The 25,885-nt window shown below is 50.2% G+C and overlaps 1 protein-coding gene across 1 annotated transcript; it reads right to left on the reverse strand.

The window, feature by feature from the left end:
- Positions 1-713: 713 nt before the first annotated feature.
- Positions 714-20,241, reverse strand: LOC111152709 (basonuclin 1; the record flags this gene model as incomplete). The annotated part of the gene is given in 6 exon segments (XM_022511282.1): positions 714-1,398; positions 5,414-7,290; positions 9,042-9,277; positions 10,351-10,450; positions 19,977-20,136; positions 20,138-20,241. Coding segments are annotated over 6 exon segments (3,162 nt in total), but the record flags the coding sequence as incomplete, so codon positions are not given.
- Between the last annotated feature and the right edge of the window lie 5,644 nt (positions 20,242-25,885).

Raw genomic sequence — 25,885 nt, forward strand, 5'->3', positions numbered from 1 at the left:
AACAAACAAAAATTAAATATTACCAAAATTATTTTAAATTAAATTGAGGACCACTACGTTTAAGTGCATGAAAACTGCCCCCCAACCCCCCGACCAGCTTCCTGAACGCTTGCTGCACAGCGAGCACGGACATCCTCGTCACCTTGTTCCTGTGTGCTGGAAACCCACCTGCTTCCTCTGGGGACTCCCTGGAGGTCCATGAGACCCCTGAAGGGGAAAACACAAAAACAAAAGCAAAAGCAACTCTCCTCTCCCAACGGAGGCACAGTCTCAAAAAGCCACTTCACCACCCCTGAGTCTGGATTTCAGACTCAGTAAAAGCAGGAATTGAAAAAAAAAATGTCATCTTGGGGCCTGGCTCCTTGACCTGTTGGTGGCTGCCTGCTTCCCCGGGACACTCAGCCGACCCTTCACTTCGAGCTCCCCCAAGATCCTGGGCCCCCCTCTCGGTTCACAGACCTGCCACTCTCCCCGGGAAAAGCCGTGTTTCTGCCAGTGTTTGTTATGTCAGGGACAAGCCCCTGGGGCTACGAAAAATAACAGGAAGGGCTGCCCCCCAGAGCTGACTTCCTCCAAGACGAGAAAGTCAGCTCTAAGGCCTTCTGCCCGGCTCGCCTCAAATGGTATTCAACGAAATGAGAGACCTTTCTCTGGACCACCTTGTTCCTGAATGAGGGCCAACAGCTCCCCTCGCCCTCTCGGCCACCATCCTGTTACTGGAGGTGACTCGGGGACGAGGCCAGGCTTTTATGCAGGTTGGGGTTCTGGCTGTGCCTGTTGCGGCTGCGGACAGAGGAGAACATGGTGTTGCAGCCCGGAACCTTGCATTTGTGGAGCTGACGGAGGTGCACGGTCTTGTAGTGAGCCCTGAAGGTCCCTTTATTACTGTATGTCTTTTGGCAGAGGTGACACGTGATGGGCAGCCCAGAAGGCAGGCTGGCGAGGCTCTGGTCGGCCTTCTCCATCAGGACGCAGATAGGGTACTCGTCATCCCCGGGGACAAGGCTCGGCCCGTCACAGGTCCCATCGCTGTCCTCCATGAGCATGGTGCCTTCCTCACTGGCCCCGTCTGAGTCCCAAGAGGAATGGCTGCTGCTCTCCGACTTCATGCTCGAGGTAGTGCTCAAATCCAAGACGGTGCCGTCGCTCGGCGGCCCGGAGTTGTAACTCTCCAGGCCGGCGCTGGGGACCTGGGCGATCGGGTAAACCAGGCCGCCCATCCGACTCGCTCCCTTGAAGATGACAGATGTCTGGGAGGTTTGCTGCGCAAAAGCCACGTCCTGGAAGGTCTCCTTCGCCACGTCTTTCAGAAGGTAAGCTGCACGGAGATGGTCGTCAGGGCTCCCCAGTGCGTCCTGGGTCAACACTTTTTGGTGGAGGTTTAGGTTTGAACTGTGTCTATAAGAGTGAACAGATGGTTAGCAGTGGGTTGGGCTGTTGTTGTAAAAACAGTCATCATTCTGAGTGGAGACACTAGGTGGATACCAGAAAAATTTTGTGGTGCAGGAGTGACCACAGCGGGGATGGGATGAAATGCGTGTCCAGGGGACACTGGCCCCGGGCTGTTCACTGCCTGTTGGAAGTTAGCACTGACCAGGAAAGCTGGCTGCCCGGAAGCTGGGAATATGTAGTCCTTCTTACTTTCTACCATGTGACGGACACGTAACTTCCCGCACCTCATCTACAGAGAACTGCGAGCCTGCTCCCAATCAGGTCAGTTCCCCTGGGACACTGGAACTGGTCCCAATATGGAGTTAAGCAGAGGACTTCACTGCAATGAAACCAAGAAATATCTTCTAGAGTGCCCCTGTCCAGTAGGATAACTACTCCCAAGGGACACGGGAGCTCCCGAAACGTGGCTGTGTCAGACACAGAAATGATGGCTTGGGATAGACTGAATGAAACAAAATACGTTATTAGGAATTACTTCACCTGTGTCTTTTTATACTTTTTTAAAAATGTGGTTAGTAGAAAATTCTAAACTGTCTGTGTGCTATCAGGATCTGTAACACTCACACTACCTTGACCCCCAGAAGTGCTATAGGAGAGAGAATCTGATTGGCTAGACATTGTGTGTGTGTGTGTTTGTGTGTGTGTGTGTGTGAGAGAGAGAGAGAGAGAGAGAGAGAGAATTTAAGTTCACTTCGTATTTGCAACGTTTCAGAATAAACCAGACAGGAGTTTTGCAAATGCAGCACTGAACCCACCACCAATCTTCTACCCGATGATTACTCCCGAATGGCAGGTAATGAGTACCCATGATGACACACGCTTCTCGCTCACACAGTATCATTTGGATGTAACTTGGCCATCAATGTCGGCCTTGCTCAGAGATCCCCTACTGACCTCGGACTCTGACACAAATTGCCCTTACTGCCGGGGGACAAGCTTACAGGTGAGAGAAAAACGATTCCAAACAGAGAAATTGCCTCCCCTCCCCCACCCGTACAGATGAGGATACCTGCCAGGACCACCTGGGGCGGGGGGGGACACCCCCACCAAAATAACTAAGAATTGAGTTTGCTCTTTGAAACCTCGGAAGATACAGTGGGGCTGGGGGTGGGTGGAAATTGCATCCTAGTTCCTAAAACATATTGGATCTGCTATTCAACGTCTCTCTTCTATCCCTTACGCATTCTTTTTCTGGACATAATCAGAACCGTGCTCCCAGATCACCCACTCTGCAAACAACTCTTATCAACGGCAGCTCTGCCCTGTGATTATGTCAGCGTTCCGGGTGGAAGGGGCAGGTATGTGTCGGCAGAAAACCAGACACTGGACTGACACGCAGGTCCTGGCACATAAGTGGTTGGCAAAAAAAAAAAAAAAAAAGTCAGACAGACACATTTACCGGAACCTTGCATGGGAAGGTCCCTGTGGCAAGAAAGCCAAGGTCTGGGCTCGAGTCCCCCAGGAACACCAGGAGCAAACCTGTGGGATCCCCCGACCTTCTCCTTACACCCTTGGAGGGTCAGGTGCATTTCCCCAGGTGCCACGTCTCCTAAAACCAGTGACGACCACAACTGCAAAACCCTCTGGGCCGCGTGCCAGGTTTCCTGCTGCTTTGGGGACTGTTAATGCCATGAATTCCCATCCCCACCCCCCATCTCTGCCTTGTTAGACCAGTGGTCCTCAAAGTGCGGTCTGGGTACCCCTCATGGTCCCCGAGCCTCTTTCAGGGGTGCCCTGAAGTCAAAACTCCTCTCATCATCGAGATCCTAAGACACGATCTTTTCCACTGTCTTTCCTTCATGATACCGTGTGTGGTTTCCAGAGGCTACGTGACATGCAGTATTGGAACAGGATGAACACAGAAGCCGCTGTGAGAAGCCAGCTGTTCTCTGCTAAGCCAGACGTTACAGAGATGAGCAAAAATGTCAAACAAAGCCACTCTTCTCACTGAGTTTTTGGGTTGGAAAACGGGGCTATTTTTCATTACATGTTATGTATGTTTCCCCCCTTTTTTTTCATGTTAACATATAATAGGTTTATTATTTTAAGGGATGAAATAAATATTAATTTTTTTCAGTTTTGGTTTCTAATGCAGTAAACATTGATTGACACTTATAAACTCAAACACACAAAAGTTCTTGAGGGCCCTGAGGTTTCAAGAATGTGTAAAAGGGCTTCTGAGACCAAAACATCAAAGAGCTGCTGGTTTAGTCATGCCCCTTCCTCCAGGAAGCCCTCCCTAACTTCTCAAAAGAGTCTAGTCAGGGGCCCCGGCTCCTCTCTCTTCTTAATACAGCGGCTACTGCATTTAGCCGTAATCACATTTTTATTGCTGTCTCCCCCACTGGCCTTTGCAAGCAGGGACTGTGTCCACAGCACCTCACAGAAGGTTTTTAAATATTTTTTGGCTAAATAAGCATTCAAGGCACAGCTCCAATCCCTTCCTGAGGGGTCCCAGTGACTGCTGATGGCAGCGGCTTCAAGAGGGGAAGACAGCTGTCTAGACAACACAGTTCTCATCCTGACCCCAGGCCTGTCAACAAAGCTCTTCTCAAAATGGTAGCATTTGGGGGCGCCTGGGAGGCTCAGTTGGTTGACCGTCTGCCTTCAGCTTGGGTCATGAACTCAGTCCTGGGATGGAGCCCCGCGTCGGGCTCCCTGCTCGATGGGGAGGCTGCTTCTCCCTCTGCCCCTCCCCCTGCTTGTGTGTGCATTGTCAAAATAAATAAATAAAATCTTAAAAAATACAAAATAAAATAAAAGGGTGCCATTTTAATCTGATTCTAAACATTCCAAGTTCTAGACCACCAGAATTAGCAGTCTACATTTATAATTCAAGACGCTTTCCTATGGTGGGAGAGCAGGCCTGTGTCTATAAATAGCTCAGAATATAAGAAATATTAAATACATGAAAAAAAATAAAACGAAGGTGTACGTTAAATTCAGCATGCCTTCTAATGCAGTGCACGCTGTAGGCCAGCAGAGGATCATGATATCAAGGATGATCCGATTGGTGGGACTGTCTCTGTCAACGTAAAGCTTGCTCATGAACAACCACGTCTGCGTAACGCGTTTGTCTCCCTTCCCAGGCTGTGGCGATGTGACTCGAGTTCATGAAGAAAAGCACGAGAAAGACAGTGAGGCCAGTGCCGTGTCCCAGACTGATGAGAGAGCCACCCTGCCTGGGCACTCTGCAAACAGCGTGACACCGTGTGGGCCTCAGGGACACCCCCCACACAAAGACATCTCAGCTTTTAACCCACATCACAAGCCCTGCAGTAACCTGCTAACACGTGCCTTTCGTCTCTGCTACCTTGATAACGACAAATTCTCTGACCACACAGTTCTCCTTCCGTTCGAACAGAGCTCGTTAACTGGACTTAGGAGAAAGGGCTTCGTATCATAAGATGAAAAGTGGACAAGTTCTGTCGTCTGTGGTGATGATTTAACCCTCCCCTCTCAGGAGACTAGCTCACGATTACTCATCCCAAACCATCTGCTCTAGGTATGTTTCCGAATTCAGAGTTTCTCAAGCTCTAGAAAGGCAGAATGGTGCATAAACCATATTGTTTTTTCATGTCCCCGTAATAAATCTGTGAGTATTTCTGCACTGAACACATAATAAAGGAAATCCACACAAAGGGAGATTTAAGAAAAGACAGACTGCCCATAGCCTCACGTCCTTTCAGGTCAGGGTTGGAGGTCAAATGACTTTAGATCTGAATCCGAGGACTCAGGCACGGGGTGTAGGGGTCAGTGTTTCTCAAACTGTGGTCCCTGGACCAGCAGAAGGACCACCCGGTGACTCAGAAACGCAAACCCTCAGGCCTCATCCCACCCCTGCAGAAGCGGAAAGCCCATGGGCAGGGCTCGGAAGGATGTTTTAACAACCCTCCCGGTGGCTCGGGAGCTCGCGGAAGTTTCCGAACCACCGCCTTGGAAGAAAGGACCTGCGTCTTACCTGTCTCTGCTCCTGCGCGAGGGGAACGTGGCCTTACAGCCCTCCACGGTGCACACGTGCGTCCCTCTGGCATGCATGTTCTTGTGGTGCATTTTCACGCCGCACGCATTTTTGAAGGCCTTCTTGCAGATGTCACACTGGAAGCGAGCTTCTTCCTTCTGCCGCCCGGACGCACGCGGACCCACGGGTTCTGGCTCCTTGGCGTCTTCGAAACAAGGAAAAGCCACTCCTCGGCCAGACAGGGCGCCGAGGAGCCCGCCAGCGAGCAGGCGCTGCTGCAGGCTGATGTAGTCAGGGAAGGGGGCGCAGGGCTCCGTCCCGGCTGCGAGGTGAGGTTCATGGCCACTGTCCTGCGGCTCCCTTGGCACGGCGGGCAGGGCTGGCTTCTGTTCCACCTCCCTCTCTGGCGGCCGTGTGGCCCACTCGGGGCTCCTGCGGATAGCCCCGCCGGACTCCAGCCCTGAATCCCCAGGGCAGACCCTCTCTCCTCCCGGGAGAGGCCCCCCCAAGCCCCCAGACAGCGCGCACGGCTCCTCAGGTGCTCTGTCCGACGCCCGGGGGCTGCCGGCCTCGGGCTCCTCCTCGCTGGCCACCCGCAGGGGCACATCTTCATCGGAGCTGAGAGCGAGCCGCTTGTCGTTAGCCGCCCCCACGGCCTCCTTCTCTATTTTGATGGGCATGCTGGACTTGCGGGATTTCTTCTTGGGAAGGGCGTCCAGCGGGCCGTCGTGCGGCGCCAGCGGCTCCGGGATGGAAGAGGACAGGAGCGGGAGGGAGGGCAGCATGCCGGGGGTGTTGGCCAGCTCGGCCGGGGTGGCCGGGCTGCGGTAGAAAGGCAGGACCGGCTGGACCGTCTTCAGGTTGGGGAAGAGCACCCCATCCGGCCCCAGGCTCGGGAAGGCCGGCTGGCCCCTGGGGTCCTCCCCGGACGCCACGTAGCCAGGCGGGGGCCTGCAGTCCGGAGACGTTGCGGGGAAGCCCGGGTGCTCGTAGCTGTCCGAGGCGGCCAGGTGCAGGCTGGTTCTCAGGTCCCGGTCCCTGTTGTTCCTGTTCATGGGCATGTGCAGTCGGGGGTTGGGGTTCGCGCTGTGGCGGTTCCGGCTCCGCAGGGAGCTGAAGACCATGTTGCAGCCCTCGATGGTGCACTTGTGCTTGATCTTCAGGTGGACGGCGTTGTAGTGGATCTTGAGCGTGCCTTTGTCGTAGAAGGTCTTCTCGCACGCCGTGCAGAACACGCGGCCCTTCTTCGAGCCCAGGCTGTGCCTCTCGGGCTTCCCTTTGGCCTCGGGGGACAACTGGGTCCTTTCAAGCTTCGGGACAAGGTGGTAAGAACCCAAGTCGCTTAAATGGGCGCCATCTTCCTTTTTGGGAACGGTGTCCGGGCAGTTGAGACACGGCTCTTTATCGACCTGAAATGACGCAGGAGCAGAGGTCAAGAAGCCACCGCCGCCACCGCCGGGGAAGGGTCCGTGCGTCTCCTGCTTGGGCTCCTGACTCTGGTCCTGACCCGGCTCCAGCACGTACTGCTCGGGCAGTGACCCTATCAGCGTGGGGGGCACAGGGTTGAAGAACTGGAAGGGCAGCATGAAGGTCATGTTGTTTACGAGGTTCTCAAAGGGGTGCAGGCTGCTGGGGGTCCCCCTGTCCGCGGGGGCGGGGAGGCCGGTGCTCCTGTGGCTGCAGCTCTCGATGAACGCCCTGATGTCCACGTTTGCCGCGGCTGGTGGCATGACAATGGACTGCTCCTCCTTCTCCTGGATGGCCATGAGCTCCACGATGGCCTTGGTCTCCCCAAAGCGAAGGAACTGCTGCAGGGCGGCCAGCTCTTCCTCGCCGGTCATGATGTTCCAGCGATCCAGCACCTTTCCCGACGCGTCCTAGACCAGAGGCACAGACTGCAGTTAATTTACTATCCCACACCCTCTTCTCTGTGCGTATCAGAAGGGGGCACCCCATCAAGTCAGCCCCCCTGCTCACGCTACTCTCCCAGGCCAGAGCCCCACGTAGAAGACTGACCACACAGATGTAAGCAGGGCTCTGAAAGAGAGAAGATGGTAGGACTCTGGCCGAAGGGACATGGGGTGATTATTTTCCATCTTATTTCAAACCGATCGGTTGCTCCTGCATTAGATGTCATCCTTTTCCCCAATGAAACGAAAATATGTATCGTTCAAACGGTAGTCCCTTCTTCATCTCAGGAGGAGAGAGGGGGCAGTCAGACCTAGACAGAGCTCAAGTATTTATTTGCTGCAAGTTTAATCATCTTCCCCCAGCAACTAACCTCAGAAAACAAATGAACCCGTATTGATCTACTGCCCACGTTCACAAAGCAGAACTGTAATTACGCTGGCGTGCTGGAGATCTTTCAAAACCCTAGCAAGGCCTAACTTTTCCCAAAACTACAATAAATATTTTATCACAGAACATGTATTTGATGGCCTACTGAGATTTTGCACAATGCATGGAAAAGTTCTGAAGATGACGAGGGATGTAACATCATAAATTTTTGATGTGCTAGAGGTTCAAGGTAATTGATTCCATATTTTTAATCCTAACACTAGAAAGCAAGATTATTAGGATCATTAAATATTGATCTATGTCATAATGTAGGATCATAATGCTGCTTTACATAAAAGGGTGCTTCTAGCCTGCTGGGGGTCCTGCACCGGAGGTGAGCAAACACCCCTCCACAGGCCAACCACGGGCTTCAGAGTTAGAAAGAAACAGGTTCCAACCCTGGGTCTGCCATCACAACCCGAGTGACGTTAGCCAAGATTCAGAAGCACTCTGAGCCTCTGGCTTTTCAACGTGGAAAATGGGAATGATTTCCTGGCCCTGGGAGACTTTATTGGAGGAGGGTCCAGTAATTCCAGCTGAAAAAAGCCCGAGTGCTTGTGTTGATGACATAGCCTGCCTGGGGTAAGACTCAAGCATACGTTAGCCCTGGTAGTATATTCATCCCCCATTTCATTGAAATTTTGACATTTTCTCGTAGTGTCAAGGGGAAAAAAAAAAAAAAAGCTGTCACTGCTTCCTACATCAGAGAAATGATATAATTTGTCCCAGGAAATATGTTCTTTGCCTGTGGATATGAAACACAAGGGCCTACCCCCATGATGTGGCCTAGAAGGACGTAAGAGTACTCCGCAGAGTAACAGACGGAGAATTGGTGAGAGGCACAGGGGAGGGGAGCAGAGAACACATGCAGAGGCCAGCGGGGAATCGAGGGGAGTGAGAACAATCAGGAGCCAGAACACAGACGTATCACAGGGTGATGGAACCCGGGAAGGAAGGCCAGCTTCTGCAACGTGCTTCTGGAACATTCGGTCCTCTCTCACTCCCACACCCTCAGTAAGACCTGGCACAGACAGCGCCCTGGGTCCATAGGTGGCCAGTGGATAGTGACTGGGGCCAAGGCTTTGCTGTGGGAGAGCTGGCTTAGTGAGACCCAAATCACAGAGTGTGTCGTGCTCCCATGTCTGGAAGTTTCCCCGGTATCTGGAAGAAAGCACTGGATTCTTCCCTGAATGTGAAGTGGGGGCTTAAGCCATTACACAAGGAAAGGATGCCCTTTCCTCCAAAGGACTGGAAGAGACATCCCAGCGGAACCACGGCCGTGCTCCCCTACCTGCAGCACGTATCCCCGGATATAGTCCTGGAGGGTCCAGTCCAAGGCGTGCAGGATCTGGAGCACCTCGTCCTGCTTCAGCACACTGAAGAGCCGGTCCAGTAGGATTTTCAGGCGCACAGGGATGGCCTGGGTCCCGTAGAGCATGAGGCTGCTGATATCGAACACCACATTGGACTGGACAATCTCCACCTGGCTCGTGGGGTACATGGGGGGCACCCTCAGCTTGCTCAGAGCTGAAAAAGCAAATCGGAGAAACACCCTTCATGAAGATTCTCCTTCTCGGAGAGACGCTGCGCGGGGGCGGGCTAGCAGCAGTGCTCGGCTCTGCGTTCTGACAGGGAACACACGACCGTGCGCTTGGGTCGCAGTCCTCCCGGCTACCAGGCTCTACGTCATCCACAGAGACTTAGATCTGCGAAAAAACGGACTGGCCCGAGACTCTTCCTTTTCTTCCTTCCCTGCCCCTAAGAAGTGAAAAACAGACGCGTGGAGGGCAGGTGCGAGGAAAGGGCGGCGGGCACATGATCAAAAGGCTGAAAAATCAGGAAGGATGGGGTCTGCTGGTGAAGAGCCCGGCTTGGGGAATCGGACAGATCCGGGTCTGGCCCCTCGTCTGCCGCGTCCTAGCGGTCAGGCAGGGCCAGTTAAGCCACCAGAATGGACGCTGTCCCATGCGACAGTCCGTTGCTCACGGCTATGCGGTTTTGTAACATTTTTAATTTTATGGAATGATTTTTGCCTTATTAAATTATTTTAATTCTGAAGTTAAACAAAATCAGAAATTCAGTCCTTCAGAGTCCCGCCGGTCACATCTCAAGCACTCAGCAGCCAACCTGGGACTCAGCATGGGATCGCGGGTTCAGCCAATGAAAATACGGGACGCCCGGTTACATGCGAGCAGGAGTTTCACGGAGACAGGGAAGAGCGGGATACGTTTACACCCAGAGTATTCACTGGGACATACATAGGCCAAAAAATCATTTATCGCTTCCCTGAAATTCAAACTTAACGGAGCGTTCTCCATTCTACTGGCCACCCTGACGGCAGCCGCATTAGACAACACAGGACATTTCTGTCGCTGCAAAGGACCGCCTGAAGCACCTGTTCCTCGTCTGCAGAATGGGGCTAAGACCCCACCCACCATGCAGGGTCATTAGGCTTCAAAAAGGGGACGTACACCAAGCTCTCAGCCCGTGAGCCAGCGAGTGCGGGGACCTTCTCAGACACCCAGTCCATTCCCGAATCCCTCGAAGTCGTTCAGAGGGGACACGAGGGGCCGAGGGAGGAGGAGGACAAACAAAGTTACCGTGGGCCACCCATCCGTGTCTGCACTGCTCACACCGGCGGTGGTGGATCTTCCCGGGTGTGAAACCCTGGCAGCTACAGTTCAGGGTGCAGCTGATCGCCTGCAAGAGAGAATGGGGCCCGCGGCCCGTGAGTGCTGCGCCGACGCGAGGCTGCTCCTGTGACACAGGACGCGGGCCTCCCTTCGCTAACGCTCCCACTCTGTGCCAGACGCGGGCGGGGACCCCGCACTCGGTACCCAAGAACAGCTGGCCCCCGGGGCCCATGGAGGGTGCCCACATCCCACAGCTGCTCTGCGGGAGAGAGGGGGCTAGGGACCACCACCACGCTCTGTAAGGAAAGTTCTGGAAGGAAATATCTTGCTTGTTACTTTTTTCAAAAAATATTTTATTTATTTATTTATTTAAGAGCAGGAACACAAGCAGGGGGAGGGGCAGAGGGAGAGGAAGAAGCAGGCTTCCCGTTGAGCAGGGAGCCTGGGCTCCATCCCAGGACCCTGGGATCATGACCTGAGCTGAAGGCAGACGCTTAAATGACTGAGCCACCCAGGTGCCCCTTTATTTATTCATTAGAGAGAGAGAGAGAGAGAGAGAGCGTGCGAGCGTGCGCGAGAGCACAAGCTGGTGGGGGCGGGGCAGGAGAAACAGAGGGAGAAGCGGACTCCCTGCTGAGCAGGGAGCCTGACTTGGGGCTCAATCCCAGGACCCTGAGATCATGACCTGAGCCAGAGGCAGATGCTCAACTGACTGAGCCCCCCAGGTGCCCCCTGACTGGTCAGTAAGAGCACAGAAAGGGTGAACAGTCACCAATCTCTTAAGTCAAACAAAGTGGTGGCCCCTGAAAGTTACATGGGGACTGTCCCAGAACAAGTGAGAGAGAATGGTCTGAATGGACAATTATCCAAATGTGGGCATGGTTATTCGCCCCCACCGCTGCCCCCAGACGTGTGGTGAGGAGAAAAGTCCAAAGAGATGGACAACGTGCCGTGGCCAGACACACTGAGGACAGCTCTCCGGTTCCAGCCCTTGGGCTGCGTGGCCACCGAGGCCTGGCCAGGCTGGCGGCCCCAGGCACACGCCCAGCTGCACGTTCAAGTTCACACGGCTGAAACACAATACACACAAGTACGTGTTCGTTAAGTTCTGGTGTTGAGAACAAAGCGTCCCATATATTTTTAGGATGAATTCCTCCAAAGGGGATAGAGGTCTGAAGAATGTGAAGTATTATTAATGAGAAAAAGCTCTCCTAGAAGCTGTGTCAGTGAGGCTCCCAGGAAGGGCCGCTGGGTGGAACCGGCATGAATAAGGAGAGCCCTGAAACTGGGGTGTCCGTGTGTGTCTGGGGGGGACCTCCCTCTGTCAGTTAAAGGACTCTGTGGGCTCCTGTGGGGACAGGTAAGGGGACGTTCTGTCCCAGGACTTGGGAAACTCACTTTAAGGAGTATTTAACTGTCTTCACTTAAAAACCAGTAGCCAGTGGGAATGTAAAATGGTGCAGCCACTTTGGAAAACAGTCTGGCAATTCCTCCAGAAGTTAAACATGGGCTTACTGTATGACCCAGAAATCCCACCCCTAGGTAGGTGCCCAAGAGATATGAAAATATAGACCCTTGTAGAAGCTAGTACCAAATGTTTCTGGCTTCCTTGTTTATAACCGCCAAACAGTGGAAACAACCTCAACGTCCGTCAGTTGATGAGCCGCTAAACAAAATGGGGCACTGCCATGCAGTGGAGTACTACTTAGCCGTCAAAAGGAACGAAGTGCTGACATATGCCACAGCATACGTGAACCCTGAAAACACGCTCGGTGAAATACCCAAGGACAAAAAGTCACAGGCGGTAGGATTCCATTGACATGAAAGGTCAAGAAGGGGTCAGTCTACTGAGGCCAGAAGCAGACTAGCAGTGACCAGGGCTGGGCAGGAACGAGGAGGGATGGTTAATGGGTGGCAATGGGGGGAGAATATTATTCCTTTTGTTTGTTTTCATCTTTTAAAAAATAGTTTTAAATTTAGACACAACTCAGATATCATACAATTCACCCACTTAAAAGTATCCAACTCAATGATTTTAAGGATATTCACAGAGTTGTGCAAACATCACGATCTGATTTTAGAACATTTTCCACATCTGCAGAAGGAGCACTGTGTACAAGTTTATGGTGGACATAGGTGTTCATTTCTAAGTCTTCCTAGGAGTGGAACTGCTGGATTGTATAGTAATTCTGTTTAACTGGAGAATCTGTCAAAGGTTTTTCAAAGTGGCTGCACCATTCTACTTCCATACCAGCGATGTGGGAAGGTTCCAATTTCTCCACGTCCTTCCCAACACTTGTTGTCTGTCTGTCTAGAAACAGCCAGCCTAGTGGGTATGACGTGGTATCTTACTGTGGTTCTGGTGCGCATTTCCTCAATGGCTAACAGCGATCAGTAACTTTTCATGAGCTCATTGGCCATTCATTTGTAGGTCTTCCCTGGGGACATGTCTGTTCAGATGCTTTGGTCATTTTTTAATTGGGTTGTTTGTCTTTTAGCACTGAGTTGTAAGAGTTCTTTATATATTCTTAGTACTAGTCCCTTAACAGATGATGATTTGCGAATGTTGTCTCCTGCCCTTAGATGATCTTTTCACTTTCTTCGTGGTGCCCTTTGCAGCACAGATGTTTTAAATTTTGACCAGAGTTGCTTTTTAAGGTGAAGATGTTCTGAAATTACATAGTAGTGATGGTTGCACAACTCTGTGGATATAGGGAAACCACTCAGCTATAGACTTTATAGGGATGAGTTTTATAGTCAATAAAAGTATATCTCAGTAGAAATACTACTGAAAAAACCAGTCCTCGACATGCCTATGAGAATGGCTGAAGTCCAGAACCCTGACAACACCAAATGCTTGTCAGGAGAGCAACAGAAACTCTCATTCACTATTAGTGGGAATGCAAAATGGTGCAGCCACTCTGGAAGACAGTTTGGTGGTTCCCAACAAAACTAAACATACTCTTATCATACAACCCAGCAATCACGCTCCTCGGTATTTACCCAAAGGAGCTGAAAACATATGTCCACACGGAAACCCGCACGTGGATGTTAGAAGCAGCGGCTTTATTCATGATCGCCAAAACCTGGAAGCGACCAAGATGGCCTTCAGCAGGGGGATGGGTAAGTACACTGTGGTCCCTCCAGACACTGGAGTATCACCCAGCGCTAAAAAGGCATGAGCCACCAAGCCATGAAGAGACATGGGGGAACCTTAAGCACATGTTACTAAGTGGAAGAAGCCAGTCTGAAATGCTGCACATGGCATGACTGCAGCTACATGACCTTCTGGAAAAGGCAGACTATGGAGGCAGTTAAAAAGATCAGTGCTTGCCAGGGGTTAGGTAGAACCCAGAGGATTTTTAGGACAGTGAAAATACCCCGTACAATACTATAATGATGGGTATGCGCCATTATACATTAGTCCCAACCTATAGGAGGTCCAACACCGAGAAAGAATCCTAAAGTAAACCATGGGCTTTGGGAGATGATGTCGTGTTCGTGTAGGTTCATCAGTTGTCACAGGTGTGCCCTCTGGTGGGGGATGTGGATAAGCCCGTAGCTGTCCACGTGTGGAGGCAGGGGTATATCGGAAATCTCTACTTACAATTTTGCTGTGAATCTAAAAGTGTTTTAAAAAATAAAGTCCCCCCTCAAAGTCAGCGACTTTGCTTAAGTACAGGCTAAAATCTCCCTGATGTGATGGCTATCCCTGACTCCTTTCAGATTACCACCAGCCTCAACAGAGCGACTAGACGAGATTTTCAGGGGAAGGAGCAGGGCTGCTCATAGCTGCCGATAGTAACGGTGTTCCCTGATCCCTTCCAGAAGGATCACGACACAGAAAAGAGAAAACATGTATCCGAAAACCCATTTGCTCTTTGTAAAGCCATACAACATCCTACAAAGAACCCCCTGTGATCACCAAGACCTTACTGGAATACTGCGTTCACTCTTATCAGGGGTGATACCATCTGAATGGGGTGAAAATTAGTTCTTGGGGGGGAGGTGAAAAAATATTCTTTTTATGTATGAAACACAGATACACATATGTGAACAGAAACGTAGCATATAGTATCATACTAAAATTTCACTGGGGAGACACAATTAGGAAAAAAAAAAACCCTAGTCTCCTGGGGCGCCTGAGTGGCTCAGTGCCTTGAACTCAGGTCATGCATGATCTCAGGGTCCTGGGATCAAGGCCCGCATCGGGCTCTCTGCTCAGAGGGGAGCCTGCTTTCCCCTCTCTCTCTGCCTGCCTCTCTGCCTACTTGTGATCTCTGCCTGTCAGATAAATAAATAAAATCTTTAAAAAAATCTAGTCTCCTAATGAAGAAAGGATGGAGAAATGCTGTGTCAGGTATCATTTCACCTTTCGGTTAGAGAGATTCTGCTCCTAGAGACCGGTACAGGTGGCTGAACACAGGAACCCACACATCTGTATTCCTAGACACATGACATGCTATCCCTCATCTGGAAAGATAAAAATGAGTACCGGTTAAGTTCTATGACACACGGTCCCAACAAGAATGTCCTGTTGTCTGTAGCACAAGTGTGCTGTCCAGATTTCTCAAACAGCCCGGTGACTCTGAGCACCGGCTGACCCTGGAACCAGCCATCTGCACTCTCAGCAGCTCCCGGGATACTCCGTACTGAGCCTCTGGACTATTTCACAACCTACATTCTGATAAATGTGACTGCTTTAAAGGAAAAAAAAAATTTTAAAGATTTTATTTATTTGGCAGACAGAGATCACAAGTAGGCAGAGAGGCAGGCAGAGAGAGAGGGGGAAGCAGACTCCCCGTGGAGCAGAGAGCCCGATGCGGGGCTCGATCCCAGGACCCTGAGATCATGACCTGAGCTGAAGGCCACTGAGCCACCCAGGCGCCCCTAAAGGAAATTTCTAAAAGGAGAAAAAAATTCTTATTTTGGATCGTGTCCCTCAAGATGCCAGTCGCTGTTTGTAAGCAAGACGCCAGAACCACACAGAGTAAATTCACACTCATTCATTCAGAACACAGGACCGGCTTCAGGCACAGAAAGGTGTCCAGGAGCACACACCTCCTTCCTTTCCTGAAGATTTTGCTTAAAAGGCTCTTGCTCGGGCAAAGCCCCCGGAAGCTCCGGGTGAGTGCACTTCAGGCCCGGCACGAGGAAACCTACTACAGGGAAACGATCCCGAGCACATTTCATGGCCCAAGACTGAAACTCACTTTTTCTGTGTCTCTCTGACACCGGACTCCGGGTTCTTCAACTCCAGACGGATCGACATCCTGAGTCACATAATCCTTTGCGGTGTCTATCCCGGGCATTGTGGGGTGCCCAGGAGCACCCCTGGTCTCTACCCACCAGACACCACAGAAACGCCTCTCCCTCTTCCAGTTGTGAAAACCGAAAACCTCCCCAGATGTGGAGCAAAACCGCCTCCAGGTGAGACCCATCAGCCGAACCCGATTATTCAGTTTTGCAGCTTTTGGTTTGGGGACAGAATTTTAAGCAGCATTATGGATAAAATTCAATGTATGAATGCTGTTTTATAAGAAGTACTCGTGGCTCTATATGAACCTATTTGAATAAGGCTTAATAAAGCTCATTAAACATCTATGGAAATAAATCTCAGAGGAATTATTTATGAGCTAAAAAAAACTAATTACAGTGCCTCGGAAAACTTCCAATATTAAGGCCCTTGAGTTTTTCCACCCATATCAGAATTCCACGATGTGGCAAAAATTATAGCACCATTATCTAAAGACAAATTAAAACTTCTAAAATGAAATCAAACCCCAAAATTCTAATTACAGGACGAAAAGTACTCATGCAAATCATTATGGAAAACTCTTTAAACTTACATCCTTTACCCTGGAATCCTAATACTTGTTCCATTCTTCAGAAACATAAAGCAGATGTTTACAACATTCTGAACTCATCAAGACATGATTATTGCTTTTTACGCACTCATTTTAATCAGACTATTTCCGAATTGTTATTAGTCACTCTGATGTGCTATGAATCAACATTCAAAATTCTGGTTTGCTTTTTTGTAGTTGTCTTCAGCTCCCTCATTCATCCAGAAATGAGGGACACACCTGTATCGTGATGGATGCGTCCGTGACTTGCAGTCTTTGGGACAGAAAGTTACAACCTCGTTTTTTAGAAAGACTTGAGGGTCCCACTTCCTTCTGCAGACACCCCTGCTCCACTTTCCATCTGGGGAGATGCTGACGTGAGTTCTTAGCCGCTGGCTGGCCCAGGCACACGGTGGGATCCACGCATGGACACTCCCCAGGGCGGGGGTGGAGGGGCCAGCAGGGCTCTGATGGGATCTGGATGCTGAGCTTCCGAATAAGAACTGTCCACTTCAAAGCTGATTTTATCTCTAGTGCATGCAGGTATTTTCCTATCCCTGAGGATAAATGCAGGGGGATAGTCTGGGGGACAGAATGCGAGAGGAAGGAGAAAAATTATAGAAGACCTCAGGGGGCTTCCAGACTTGGTGCACTGATGCTTTGAGGGCGCATCTGTGGAATGGATCGGATACAAAATGAAACTGTGTACCTGCTGGACAGCTCTGTAGGCTCAGGCGACTCGGTCTGCCCTATCCAGCATGGCAGCCACTAGCCACATGTGCCTGTCTAAGTTTATTTTTAAATTATTTTTATTTTTTAAAATTATTTTTGAGAGAGAGAGAGAGAGAGAGAGTGTGTGTGTGTGTGTGTGTGTGTGTGTGTGCATGTGCATGAGCAGGGGGAGGGGCAGAAGGAGAAGCAGACTCCTAGCTGAGCGGGGAGCCCGAGGTGGGATTCCATCCCAGGACCAGGATCCCATCCCAGGATCATGACCTGAGCCTGAGGCAGATGCCCAACTCACTGAGCCACCTGGGAGCCCCCACCTACTTAAATTGAAATGAATAAAAATGAAACAATGAAAAGTTAAATTCTTTGGTCACACCAGCCCCATTTCAAGTGCTCAGCAGACACATGGGGTTCGCAGCTACCATACTGGCCAGTGGAGATACAAAACACTTCCACCATCACAGAAAATTCCACTGGACACTTGTGAATCCAGTGGTGACACTGGATGTTCTCCCAGCACCTGCCCTACTGCGTGGTGGCGTGATTTCATAGCTGTTCTCATTCGACCCTCAGTACAATACTGCGAGGAGGGCATTCTTCTCAGGAAACTTGTATTTATGGAAGATTCACAATTTCCCCAAAGTCCCCCAGTTGGTGAGTTTTCCTGAGTTCACTGCGTGTGAGGCACTGCACTAAGTAGCCCCTGTACTGTCTCGTTTCTTCATCACCCCCTCCCGGGAGGCAGGTACAAATGCCCCCATTTTATGGACGACGAAGCAGAGGGACTCACGGGTGGTCAGGGCAGACTCCAGTCTGGATACTGGAGGTAGGTTCTATCTTGAAATATCACTATTTGGGGCTAACACTTATGGTCTCACTTAATTCCTACAGCAACTCTGAGAGTCAGTCATTACCATCCACATTCCGCAGATAAGGACATTGAAGTTTCACACTGTAAAGAAACTTCGCTTATAATAATATAAGAATACATAGTTACCAAACGTTAACGAGCCAGGCATCGTTCTAAACACTGGGGTTAAAGTACTGAACGAGACCAATGAGGTGCCTGCCCTCCAGGGGCTTATAATCTAAAAGAGACAAAATAAATAGTACAGTTCAGAGTAAGGTAGTGCTGAATAAAAAGAACAGAAAGCCATGCCAGCAATTCTACTGGGTAGACTGGAGGGGGCGTGGTATAAGTAAGGGGACTTAGATAAGATCATCATTGAAGACTTTTGAAGAGGTGACATTTGAACTGAATCCAAAGGACACCAAGGAGCCAGTGAAGAACTGGAGAGGGAGGAAGTGTTTTAGGGCAGAGGGCATGGCCAGTGCAAAGGCCCTGGGGTACAAAGAGGCTCAGGGAACAGAAAAGGAGTCAGTGTAGATGGAATGAGTTAGTAAGGTTAACGGCAGAAAATGTGGGTCAGAGAGGCGGGAAAGAGCACTTTGCTTAGGATCTTGTGGGACAGGCCAAGGAGTCCTGATTTTGTTCTAAGTAATCTTTTATTAAAAAGAAAATACAAAATGAGTTTGATTTGCCTGTGTTAAAAAGAACCCCTCTGGATGCAGAGGTGACGAGCCTGCACTTCCTGCCCTTCACCACAATGAACATCTTCCACGGGGAGGCAGGAAAACCTAAACTGGCTTAGAAGACTTGGGTCTTACTTCCCATCTGCCAGAGAACCTTCAGCTCCATGCCGTGGAGCCTCCGCCTACAAAGGGCTGGGTTTCCGTTCCTGCCAACCTCAGAGGCCTAGTCGCCATATTAATGAGGATGTACAAATACGAGCTGAAAAGAGCAATCGGTACGATGAGAGTGTCGTTGCGACAAGGCCCACACCAAGGTTCTTGGGTCCTCTGGGCTCTGGTGGTCTGACTTGGCACAAACAGAGCTACCAAAAATACCTATTATAAAAACATCCACAAACATTGCGACACAATGATTCGTTCTGAAAAGAGGCAAGGAACCCACTGAATCCTAAACTAGCACCCAGCAGCTAGCACGGGGCTTGGTAGCCTGCAGGCCCCTCCACTGGGATGAGCTGAGAGAAGAATGAGGGAACGAATGAGGCAGCAGCGCCATGCTCATTAATTATAGATGCCCACCCAAAAGCCTTTAGCCGGATCTTCCTTTCTGAGTCTCTGTGGGTGGCCAGGTGACTAAGCATTGGCCAGTGGTAAGCACGTGGAAGTTGCTAGGCGGAGCTTTACAGAAAGCTCCTTGTAAATGGGAGCTGACTCAGCAGAGACTTCTTTACTTGTCCTCCTTCTTCATTCTTGGAATGAGAATATGATGGCTGGACTGGAGAGGCCATTTTGCGACCACGAGGCAACTCTGAGGCCATGCCCTAAGGAAGGCTGCACACAAAGGATGGTGACTGTTAGGAACTTAGACTAGCAGCAGAAGGTAGTTCCTAATTTACACACCAACTGTCCTGCTGGCTGTGGAAAGAGCTGTGTAAAAAATCATGTGAAAAGTGGCTAACGAGGAGAAATCACCGAGGCCAAGTTTAGAGCCTGTGGTCGTCTTGTAAGTGTGAGATTCTAAGGCTGTGCCAGATTCTTGGTGTTAAGAATCTTAACTCCCTAACTTAAAAAATCAAGGATCCAATCTGCAAAATCACAAACCACTTTTTAAGTCACCAATCTTACAGCATAAAACTGCTTCAGGTTTTTCCAAGTTGTATTTTTAAGTGTTGATACAGACAATTGTTAATATGTTTGAGTCTTGGAAGGCTGCAGTTCAGACCAAACACTGCCAATCAGGATCTATACCACACAGCGTCTTCTAAGGGCCGCCCTCAACTTGTGGGGTGAGGACCTGGTTTCTCCCACAGTGAAGCTGTCACCCCATTCTCACTGTGGCTACAAGGCTAACCTTCGTGGTTGGGGACACTGTGTCATTCACGGTGGGAGGTCTCTTCCAAACTGTCCTTTGGGCCTCTCTGGATCTACCTCTTACACACATTTTGTAATTTCTTATGTCTTTTGTGAGAATCAGATTTTTTTGCTCCCTACCTCCTGTCCTCTCCTTTTCCTGTGGCTTCTTTCAATTTTTAAGTTTACCTTCCATATGCAAATCCACAGAGGTACAACTAGGATTCTGAACATAGTAGCCCCATTTGCGAGATGGGCAACAAGGACACAGGGGAAGAAGAGAGGAGAAAGGCCACGAGGGAGGCAGCAGGTGGCACTGGATCCGAGGCGGCCTGGAGAGAGACACAAGACCAGACATCCGTCTCATGCCATCTTCCTCCGTGAGCAGTTCAACGAAATGATGTCAATTTATTTAACAAATTACTTTTGTTGTCACTGAGTTTTTATTTGTTTTTAAAGCATCTACTATGTACTGGTAATTGTAGGGGCCTCGGGACACAAACACGAGGAGCTCAGCATCTGCCCTACGGGAGCGCACGTCTTCACGGGGGCAGCCAGCTGTACAGCTCGACTGTTCAAGAACCAAGGAGGAGAGAATACGGCTCCTCAGAAATTGGCGTGAGTCATTCACTGTATTAAAACCAATTCTGAAAGATACTAAAAACAAAAGAGAGGTTCATTAGCTGCCTTTAGGGAACCGATGAATTGTTCCTCAAACTGGCAAACGGAGGGTAAGAATCAAGTCTGTGTCTTTCTCTTAATACAACTGTGTTTCGGAATAACCAAACCACTGATGAGACAGAGACTCCCTTTCCAGAAGTGTCCAGGGAGTGAATGAAGGATTACGGCCCTGAAACTCCTGGTGTAATAGATGATGACCAGGCCATCTGCCCCCGATGGGGCATAGGACCACATAGGACCACGGACGGCGTGTTCTTGTGGAAAACATTCAACCTGAATCCGCTCAAGCCCCTGGGTCAACCGCGGTGTCCGGAAAATACAGGGCCAGAGGAATAACACGATGTAAACGATACCAGGAGGAAGCAATCACTAGTCCAGCCTGGGGAGCATTCTATAGGACAAATGAACCAGCATTTCCCACAGTAAGACTGCAAGGAAAAAAGTGTAGACTGACAGACAAAGAGGGACCCTGGAGGGAGGGACCTTATCTGGATCTTGACTTGGACGCACCAGTGGGTAAACTAAGGCTTGCCAGACTGTCAAGGACAATTGGACATGGACTGGGAATTTAATGACACTGAAGAGTTACGGCTAATTTTTTTAGGTGCTCTCTGAGGCTGGCGGAGGTGCGCTCTCCTCACCATGTGCAGGAAATGCCACGGTCCTAGGCTCATCCTGGCCCCGTGTGTCAAGGCCCGAGGCCAGGCCACAGACCAGACGTTTCTGCCCTGGGCCGGGGAGCACACCTGGAGAGGCCATCCAGTGAGATGGGCGTGGGCTGTCCAGATGGGCGTCTCTCAATTGGCTTCATGGAACCATGTGGATTCCCACAAACAAGGGGACACCCTTTACCATGAGTACAGTTGAAAAAGGGCGCCAGGAAGCCTCTCACACCCGGTAGGCAGCCTTTGCAATACAAAAACAACACTGGAGAATTAATCGAGTCTGCTTTCTCACTGCCAGCATGGGGAGGGGGTGAGAAGAGAGCATGGAGAAGGGTCTGGCAGCGGAGGGGCGGGGGGGAGGTAGAACCCAGGGCACAGATGTTGGGCCAAGTCTACCTGTGAGTAGAAAGTATGCGTGACACCTTTGCCTCATTCTCTTGTTGCTTAGTTCAAAGAGGATGGTGGGGAAAATACTTGTTCTTTTGATCTCTATAAATCAAAGTATAAACACTGTGCCAAAATAATTTAACAGCTGTGCCCTTTTTTCTTAAAATTATTAGTTCTGAAACCAGAAAACACAAAAAGTAGAAAAATATCCAAATGCTATCTTATGAACCAAGTATTTCTTCATTAAAGAAAAAAAAGGCAACCTAACAACAACAAAAAAACTATACAAAATACAAATGACATGGGCACAATTTTTTTCCTCCTTTATAACCTAAATTTGGGAGGACCTCAGGAGCGATCTTTAGAAGCCTTTGATAACAAAAAAAAAAAAGAGGGATGTTAATCGTGTAGGAACTTATGAATGAAACAGAGCTGGAGGGGAGGAGCGGAAGAAAAAACAAAAACCAACACACACACAAGACATTTATATGTTCGGATAATTTTAACTAAGGTGGCCAGCTACCCAAGCAAGCAGCTTTGTGTCTAGTTCCTGCTACTTCAAGAAAATGATGAAACTGTGAAATTTCTATGTAAAATTCTGCAGATATTTCTTTCAAGGACTTAACGAGAACTAGATTTTAAGAATGAAGTGTAAAAAAAAAAAAAAGAAAGAGAGAAAGCGACCTTAGAGTTTCAAAATGAATTTTTAAAAAGGAAAGGACCAGCGTTAGTGACTTATGCCATCCTGATCAAAGCCTTAAAATCCAGAAAGTTCAAGTGGTCCGTAGAGAGATTTTACCTTCGTCATGAATAAAGCAAAGAGCAGTCAGAGGGCTACAGAACTGGGACAAGGCTTCTGGAAGCTGGTGGAGGGCTGGAAGATAGTTGTGATGTTTGTGTGAGTGTGTGGAAGGATCATACAGTAGTATGTAGGACAACACAGGCGAATACAGCCATATACAAGAAAAAGTTAGTAGTCTGAATTAAAGCTTTTCCTGAACTGAGACAACCAGTTCCCTCCATATTAGGTGAGTGAAATTATCATCCCCCAAGGCAAACTTCTCCTAGGATGTGTTAGGCTGGTTTATAAAAATGAACCAGAGCGCGGAGGAGAATGGCGAGAGCCCTCTGGCCCGCTTCAACTACACAAAGTTTGGGAAGGGCCCCAGATCGGACGGCTCTTTGTTCTGTCCACCCTTTCCGGGATAAAGTAGACATGTGTCCATGCAGCGAAAGTGGGCTGCCCTGGACACCTAGCATTCCCAGAATTAAGAAAAAGAGCTTCAAAGAATGACAAGGTAAGAGGAAATAACGTTTTCAGGTGGAAACCAATTTAAAAGAAAAAAAAAAACTTACAAAACTTTCCAGATGTCTCTTCTGCCCCGAATCAAGTTATTTTTTAACATCTCTCAAGATAAGTCATCAAAAAAAAAAAAAAAGGTAATTTTTAAAATCTGCAGGAGGATATTCGGAATAAGATAATTAAAAAAAGATTACAGGCTCTCTAAATCTTGATCTTAGATATTAGATAAAGGAAAAAACATGGGTGGCTCAGCACTGAGATTTCATCTTACCTGGGGTACTTAGTTCTAGTTCTTTTTAAACAGGGCTGTTTCTGACAAAAGCAACTCACTCTAAATGACATCTGTAGAAGTGAAAATTCACCCTGGGGTAAAGCACGTTCCCCCTGCAAGTAATTTACCCTGTGGAACCTACAGGGTGACTCTTTTAACGGCCACTGTCAAAATAACTTCTAAAGCCATATACACAGGCTAAGACACTTCTGCCCCTCATCCTTGTGGTTTAGTTTTACCGGCAAACTGAACTTTTGAAATGTTTACACTTATCCCTAGGCATTCATAAATGATAACGGGATGCTTAAAGGACAATGATTATTTGTTCCACCCGGAAACTTGTATGGCTTTTCTCACCCAGTGGGGTGGATCTTCCTTCTTCCCAAGCTGATGATTCTGAAATACAGAATATGGGACTGGGATACAGGCCTAACTGCTTCAAGACAGAGATGTAAAAAGGAACCAATGAATAAAAATCACGCCCCATGCAAACCTTATACTTCCAATAGGAATTATTTCATGTGGGTTAATATTTCTAATATGAATTATAACGAGAGCAGACAGCCTAACGAATATCAAAAGCCACAGAACCCCTCCCCGCTAACCACTTTCGGACTGGAAGAGGGGCGTGTAGCTAAATCCTTACTGCTCTTGAGGGCAACAGCATTTATGGGTACAGATGATTTTCCAAATTAAATTATGCAGATGTCTGAACATAATTATGAGTTCCCGAAGCATAAGCCGTGTTTGCGCTCAGGGAAGAGCTCACCACCTTTCCTCGGCATTGAACTGTGACACCAACACGTTCAAATCGACAGCTGAGTTGAAATCCTTGTGCTTTCTTGGTGAAATTAAAGTTAGCGAGCCTATCCAATGAGAAAGTGAATGATGACTCACACCTTATTCTTTTAGGTCTGCCAGAAAGGATAAAGTTATTTATCAAGATTTATCAGAGCAAACGAGGTGGTTATCTTTCCACACCCAAAGAAAGCAAAAATCCAATCCTGGACAACTGGTCGTGTTTGTGAAGTCGTGTTTCACCAGACACACGAAAAGGCTATTCTGACACATCACACCGTGAATGAGGTTTTCATAATACATATCAAGGGATCTGGGAGGGGACAACAGAGGAGCCGGTACATTTACCACTGAACGAAAGTTTTAACACATAAGCACTTCTATGCAAGCAAAGCATCTAAGGGAGAGTATGAAAAGGTTCCACGAACTCTGCAAATTAAAACGATAACCGGGAATGAAAAAGGCACCAGAAAGAAAGAGAGAAGGTAATTTGCCAAATGCTGTTTTTCAATTCACTTTTCATAAAGCCAAAATCTTTGTCACTTTCATGAGAATATATTTTTAAAAAACTGCTGTTAGCTCTGCTGTGTCGGCCCAAGCTGCAGGAACACATGTCTTCCCCTGCACGCACACGCACACACACACTCACTCACACTCACTCACTGACAGGGATTCCCAGGACACCAGTGGGGCCTCTGCTAGGCCCCTTAAGTGTTAACAGCAGAGGCCTGGCTGCGACCAGGCGTCTGGCCCGATTTAAATGCCCTGTCTTCAGAGAACCGCGGTGAGCACGCGGCCATAAAACTAGGGAACATAACTGAACCTTAGAGTGTCTGAACGCCCGCCCCCCCCAACACACACAATTTTACTCCTACAATTAAGGCTGCTCGTTGGCATTCCATTTAACTGTCAAACTAGGACCGGTGGCAGCCCCACAGCCACAAAGGGATGCCTTAAATGAGAAGAGCATGTTCTTACACCGCGTTTGAGAAAGTTTGGCTCCGAGCTATGCGCTGATTAATATCAGATCTCCTCCTTCCCTCGCCTCTCCACAATCTTGTCACATCTGGCTGACAAATCCGTAGGGGCTGATGCAAAGCCAGGCGGCCGGCGGGGCTGGGGTCTGGCGGGCAACGCCCGAGGGGGCAGGGGACAGGCGGCGCCCCCATCCCGCTCCCCCCGACCCAAGTCCTGCGCGCCCCTGCCCCGGGAGCCGACCCGGCGCGGCGCCCCTGGCCGCCCGAGTTCCAGCCGCGAGCGCGCGGGCCCGGCGGTCCCCGCGTCCCTGGCGGAGCCGGGCACCGGCAGGTAAATGAGCACCACGGAGGGGCTGGCCGCGGGCCTGACCGCCTTCCACCCGCGGGCTCGGCGGGCACCCGTGTGGCCGCGCCCCCGCCGGCTCGGGGGCTTCCGGCGCGACCCGTCCGCCCCGCGCTCCGCGGCGCTTCCAAAGACCCGGCGCCCCGGGCCCCGCCACGCGCCGGTGTCCGTTCGTCGCCGGCTGACCGCGGTTACCGCGCGCCTAGTTCTGCAGAAACAAAATCCCGGGAGAACGACCTCCGACTCGCACCGGAGGCGCCGAGGGGCCGGGAGGGATACGGGGGAGACGCGCTCGCCGTGGACTGAGCCCCGAGGCTCGCCCGGACCGTCCGGGGGGCTCCGGGGACCCGCCTGGTGCCCGCGCGCGTCTCCGGCTCCGGGACGTCGGGCGGCGACGGCTCCCGGCTCCCAGCTCCCCGGCCCCCGCCGCCGCGCAGGTGGCCTCGGGAAGTGGCCCCGGGAAGTGGCCCCGGGCGCGCCCCCCGGAGCCGACGGAGCCTGGCCGGGCGGCGCCCCCCGACTCCCCCCGCCCCGCCCCGCGCGCCGAAGGGGCCCCCCGCGCCGGGGGAGAACCGCGCTTACCTCGGCCATCCTGCGGACGCCGCAGCGCCGGGGCCTACCGGCG

This window comes from Enhydra lutris, unplaced genomic scaffold (assembly GCF_002288905.1).
Source record: "Enhydra lutris kenyoni isolate GAN:26980312 unplaced genomic scaffold, ASM228890v2 scaffoldscaffold29, whole genome shotgun sequence".
Classification (NCBI taxonomy): Eukaryota; Metazoa; Chordata; class Mammalia; order Carnivora; family Mustelidae; genus Enhydra; species Enhydra lutris.